Below are 6,337 nucleotides of genomic sequence, written 5' to 3'. Positions count from 1 at the left end.
CTTACAGTGCACTATAAAGCTCAGGTCATAAAATCAAGCTGTAACTGTTTCTTTACCAACAGCAATTTGACTTTTACTGAGTCATGGCTACTTGTTACTGAGGTTTCGGAGTGGGCAGGTGAGGAGCCTGCTGGCGAGTGTATCCAGGCAAAATTGGGCACGCACACTGTCAGTTAGTGGATCTTATTAATGAGTGCACCCATAGTTTCAGGACAAGTTGACAACCCAGTGGCTCATTTGGTTGTGATGCTTGTCATGTACTTGGTTTGAATCTGCTCTGAGCCTTTGTTGTTGTAGTCATTCTTTTTTTCCCCTTTTGTTTTCTTTCTCTGTCTATTGGCAATCACAACTCTGTTGGATATTTTGGTCTTTAAGTAAAGACAAACTCTTTCAGAAGTTTTCATCTAAACAGCTGAAATGTTACTGAAGCTGTGTGGTTTCATTTCAATGATCAGTCATTTTCATTATTTTCCTTTGGTCACTGTTTATGTTACCGTCTCAGGAAAGATGTGCATGCGTCCCAAGACCATGGCCAAGCAAGAGGGACTTTACTTTCTAAAGGTGGTGACATGGATCGGGCTTCCATGCCCCAACTGAAAGATAAACTCCTGTTGGGAGATGAGGTAAATAAATGGAAACTGCTAATGCTAATTGTGCTAATGTCAGTATCAGTTAGACTCAGTTTATCACCTCCAGTAGCTAATTTCCTATTGTAAAAACCTTAAAAGTAATTATATGCCTTACATGGAAGTTGTCCTTCACAGGTGACCTGAATTGATATGGATATAAATGATGGCATTACACCATATTTGACAAATATGACATCAAAGTCAAATCTCAACATCTGTGATAATTAACAGCAGATTACTTTACCTGCAGGTACAGCAGTGTTTCATACCATTATCCAGCTAACTGGAGGGGTTCAAAACCATCTGCAGCCACCCACCATGTTATTTATGACGTGAACAACAGATATACATTCTCAGTATTTAACCCCCACATTACATCATCCTTCCTGTCTCATTACTTCTTCAACAGTATGTGCCTTGACAGCAACATGCTTCCCTATGCTATGAAACCACAGTCCCAATTTTTCCCAGGATGATTCTGTTTTTTGTTTGTTTGTTTTTTAAGGGTGAAGACTCAGGTGATGAAGCAACTGTCCTCTCTCTCCCTGGTGTGTCACCTGCTGAAAGCATAATCCTGGATGAAGAGCTCCTCCTGGACCAGATGAAGGACTTCCAGAATCAAGACAGGAACACAGAGACTGAAGGTGCAGTAGAAGTCACACTGTGGGATGTCAGCATTCAGTATCTAATTCTAGTCCGGATAAGCCCCAAATCAGATTTGGGCTGCCATTCTGACCATTACTTTACTCATGAAATTGTGGTCGGTGTGGTGCTGCTCAAAAAGTTCAGCATCTGTGGACAGAGCTCTGCAGCTAGTGTTCCCAAGTTTTTCCAGACTGCACAGCTTTTGTCTTCACTACACTGCACAAGTAGAACTCTCTGGTGCTACTGTGGCCTACGGGGCAGTAAAGAACTGCTCCATTCTACCTCAAAGCCGTAGCCAAACCCTACACTCTGACACTTGTCGTCTGGACTGTTGGCATCCCTGTCACTTTGAGGATCCTGTTATCGCTCATCTTGTCAAGGCTCTTCTCTGTCCTCTGTCCAATAAACTACTGTCTGTCTTATTGTTTTATTTTTTATGTTTCTTCCAGTCTGGCAAACTGACTGGCACAAGAATCACATGGCAGCAATAAGTAGTGAGAATTTTGACAGCCTCCTGAAGATGTGTCCTGATTTCCATGGCTGCAAGAGCCACATGGCAGCATTTGTCTTAATAAGGGGTAAGCTCCCTGCATGCCTTGGGTCGGTAAAATAGTCAAGTTATTGAACCACTATATTTTCCTTATTTGTTTAATCAGTAATCATTTATACACTGCTAAAGAGAACAATTAAAATTTTACGTTAAGTGTCTTGTGAAATTCATAAACTGAACCTTTGCTGATGACAGGTTATCATTGCACTGCATGTAAAATGACTGGAAATGCTTATTTTAAATTCTAGTGTGGGTCATGAAGGTTTTCAAGCATGAAAAAAACATTTCATGGTGAATTATATGGAAATGTTTATGAAATCACAGACAGCTACAATTTCTTTTCATCTCATGCTGCAGCCAGATGGTTATTCCTTTTTCTTATTCAAGAAAATCAGCCTGATTGTGACCTGTGAGTCCTTACTCACAAGTTGATATGAATGGAGACTGATGATGAAAGCATATGAATGGCATTTCACTCTTGCTAACTTCTACCCCTTTATTTCTTCTTTTCTTTGTTCAGACTTTTAAAATGTATTGTTAAACATGCTTCATCGCTTGTTGCTGTGGCTCACCTCACAGTTAAATGCCCTTCATCTCTGTCGTCTTGTCTCAAGCAGTTGGTGTTAACTAAAGCAATAAGTTAATAATACAATTGAATGAAAAATAGTTGAATTTCCTCCACAGAAGTGTTGGATACAGCAGGCCGTCCATGTGAGCATTACAAAGTAGTGGCATTGGGAGCTGGCCATTCAAGCTGCAGCAAGTGGCTTTGCTACAATGGGACAATGATCCATGACTGCCACGCCATCATCATCGCCAGACGGGCTCTCCTAAGGTACAAACTACTAATATGACTTTTCCTTAAAGTGCCAAGTATCAGCTTTACATTAAGGAAGTTAACATCAATATAGAAATAAATGTGTGGGAGATATCACCCTTAGAACACATAATGTCTCATCAGCTCCACATGTAAGCTGTTTGTGCATGAACTAATGTGGAAACAACACACAGCTGTCCAGGTAACATTTAATGGCCAAGTGACTTACTTTGGACACTATGAGTTAAAAGAGCTATATCTTACACAAAGTTATTTCAATACTGGCATCAGCCTATTAAAACTTAAAACTTAGACCTGGTACTTTAATTTAGTATCCATTATTGTATTTCAAATGGAATGAGATAGAGTCTGAAAAACAAAATGTGTAACTGTCCAAATACTTAGATGTGCGCTGTTGTTACACATTGAATTCTTTAATTGTTTGAATGGGAAATGCCCCAGCATCAAAATCTTAACTTTTTTTTTCTCAATAATATTAAAGATGAAGTCATGACATACCTTTTTTAATTTTTTATTAGAGTAGGCTGACTCTCCTCTGCCATTGATGGTGCCTCTGGTGCATTGAAAATGCTGATGTGGTTCAAACTGAGAATGGCATTTTCTGGCTTGTGCTCAGGTTTCTGTACAAGCAGCTTCTGCTGTTCTTTGATGCTGATCCAAATGCCAAGGAGAACTGTATTTTTGAGAGTAGTACAGACAGCCATCAGCTTCAGCTCAAACCCAAGATCAGCCTTCATCTCTACACCAATCAGTGTCCTGAAGGAGCTGCTAAGAACTTCTACTTCAAGTACAGCAATCTGTTCTTCTCTTGTTTTGACTTGTTCAATATACACTCATTGGCCACCTTATTTGGCATAGCTGTTCAGTCTGATTCAATTCAATACAACTGTTCTACAATAGAGTCTATCCTTATGACGCCTATAATGTTAAACTTTTTTTTACACTGTCCTAGGGGTTAAATGAATTATGTGTTTTAGCTCAGGTCATAGCAAGCGGTGCTGTTCTACTGGGCTTCTTGATATATTCGTTTAAGAAAATGGACAGTTCAAAAAAACATTATATAAAGCATGTCTATATAATGTAGACCTGTGTAACTTTTAAACCTTTCCAACCATGTAACTAAAAGCTCAACATTATAAATTTCATAAACACAGATGTTATGGAAGCTGCAGCTGTTGCATTGGATTGTATCAGATTGTACAGGTGTACATAATAAAGTGGCCACTGAGTGCATATTTGATTTGTGTGTATCGTTTGGGCAGTATATTGCAGTGTGTATGTAAAATGCCTTTCTGTAATAGAAATTAAGGATTTAATTCCAAAACTGTAAATTTGCCTTGTAAGAACTGTTGCACCCTACAAATGTTGTAAAACATTCATTATTTACCTGTCAATACATTTCCTTACAGTGATCAGACTTGGAAATTGAATTATCTCTTTTTACGTTAATACATATTTTACTTTTTCAATTTGTATGCAGTGCACATTATATTTGTAACTAGACTGTTGGGGTACAGTAGTTTGAATATCTGTGGTTTACATTTCTTTTGGCTGATACAGTAAGTGTGGTTGTACCTAAATAAGTAAAATACAATGCAATGTCCTTCTTAGGGGCTCCACAGATAACACTTGGACGCAGTTGAAGCTGCAGTATCACACCAAAGGCCTGCTGGTCCCTGTAGCCTACCTTGACCCGAGTCTCTGGGGTGCCAAAGTCTGCTGCATGTCTGGTAGTGACAAGTTGTGCCGTTGGACTGTCACTGGGGTTCAGGGTGCATTACTGAGCCACTTCATTCAGCCACTCTACATCACCAGCATGGTTCTAGGTAAAGGGCCTCAAAGCAGTTGTTCAGCATTTAGGGATTTATTCTTATTTGCTTTCTTGGCAAGAGTTTTTCCTGAAAGATTCATAATGAGACTATTGTGTTGATTTAGGAGGCCAGAAGCGCTTTAATGAGCAAGTGTCTGACATCACCAACAAGAGACTCGGTGATGGATGGGAGCACTTTCTGCCACCATCCTATAAGAAACACAGCATCATCTTTCTCTGTGGCGACTACGTGGGGCCTGTTGTGACCTCCCTGCAGCATGATGACCTCAGCATCAACTGGTGCCTTGGTGACAAGGATGTAGAAGTTCTGGACAGTAGCAAGGGCTTCATCATTGATGGGTAAGATTTGGATGTAAGAACTCTTCAGAATCTTCTGCACACTGTTCTAGGAAACTGCATGACATCTAAGTTTGGGTAATTTTAAGAAGATAATGTGCAGTAACTTGTCCCGGCATCAAAAATATGGGATAGTTATGATGCCCTGTACTCCTCATGACCTGACTGTAGCTTACCTCATTCACACTCCTGCAGCCAGTTCCAGGGATAGAGCAAAACTACTGGCAGAAGCTGATGCAGTTTGTTTGTTTGACAGCCTCAGTGAGGCCTGGGGCACCTGCCATCTCTTGGCTTTGTAGCTGCAGACAACTGCTGATGTCCAGTAGCTAGAGTCTGACACAGACGCGGCTCTCACTAGAGGCTGTGTTGTCCTTGAGCAGAGATTACAGCCAAAAATAGATTTGAGATCCTGCTTGGCACTCACAGTGTTGCTGCATATTTCAGCTTCTGTCCTGCAGCCTGAACTGTTCATTTTAGGCGACACCATTGGTTAAAGTGTCAGTTTGAGGTCTGTTGCATGTTTCAAACAATAAAGTAAAAATAGAAGAACAAAAACAGGCTCCTGAAAAAGACGAGAAATTGGTTTGGGGGGAAGGATACAGGACATAAAGTGTGCAGGGGGACGTGAAGAGGAAGTGAAAGGATGGCAAGTACACCTGCTGAAAAAAAACACATTTAAGTGTGAAAATGAAAGGAGATGATGCTTGTGCCACATGAGACATCTTTAATTAAGTGATGTAGAAGCAGCATGCCAATTATCCCTAGCTTCTTGTAGCTATGGTTTTCAGCTCTGAAGCAATTAATAGTTTCCTAAAATCTTTTGCTTGCACCCACATCTTTTGAATTCTGCAAAGAGAAATCCTAACGGATTGGATATGGAAAATGAGTTGGTAATAAAAAAAATAAGGAAATGAAAGAATTTTCAAGCGGGATGAGGAATATCATGGTTTATAGACAGTGTAATGGTCTTTGAACAGCCATTAAAATTATTTGATATCAGTCAATGCACAGGCATCTGCTAATGCAAACTTCTTTTAATGCTGTTACACTCAGTACCACTGCCAAACATATCTTTATTTACAACATTTACGAGTGCTTTCTTGATTTGAATCGTGTTGCCCTCTTACTGGGCGCTCCTTTAGTGTGTCATGGAAAGGACAAACATCCTTATCCCATCCCCTCCCCACAGGAGTGCCCCAAGGTTCAATACTGGGACCCTTACTTTTTGCAATATACACCACCTCCTTATTATCCTCTTGCACGGATTCTCATATCGCTGCTATGCAGACGATACCTAAATATACATATTGACCCCATGGTCTCTGCATGGATCTCGGCTTGTCTCTCTGGCATATCCACATGGATGAAGGAACGCCACCTTCAACTAAACCTCTCTAAGACTGATTTCCTAGTCATCCCGGCTGAATCGGTCTCTTCATTATGGTATCAATATCAGAGCCTGTTCATCTCTTACCCCAACCAAGGTAGCAACAACCCTTGGTGTCATG

At 40.4% G+C, this 6,337-nt stretch overlaps 1 protein-coding gene across 1 annotated transcript in view; it reads left to right on the top strand.

Moving 5' to 3' along the window:
- The first annotated feature begins 569 nt into the window (after positions 1–569).
- The window catches only part of LOC111217045 (adenosine deaminase domain-containing protein 2-like), a 7,515-nt gene continuing 1,747 nt past the window's right edge, over positions 570–6,337 (top strand). The window contains exons 1-7 of the mRNA XM_022738725.1: positions 570–623; positions 1,135–1,273; positions 1,724–1,852; positions 2,509–2,659; positions 3,279–3,454; positions 4,285–4,488; positions 4,598–4,832. Coding sequence (XP_022594446.1) covers positions 570–623; positions 1,135–1,273; positions 1,724–1,852; positions 2,509–2,659; positions 3,279–3,454; positions 4,285–4,488; positions 4,598–4,832 — 1,088 coding nt within the window. The remainder of the gene's footprint in view (positions 624–1,134; positions 1,274–1,723; positions 1,853–2,508; positions 2,660–3,278; positions 3,455–4,284; positions 4,489–4,597; positions 4,833–6,337) is intronic.

Source organism: Seriola dumerili, unplaced genomic scaffold (genome assembly GCF_002260705.1).
Source record: "Seriola dumerili isolate Sdu_G_001 unplaced genomic scaffold, Sdu_1.0 BDQW01000040.1, whole genome shotgun sequence".
Taxonomy (NCBI): Eukaryota; Metazoa; Chordata; class Actinopteri; order Carangiformes; family Carangidae; genus Seriola; species Seriola dumerili.
Note: the sequence above shows the minus strand (reverse complement) of the source record. Positions and strands in the feature narration are given on the sequence as shown.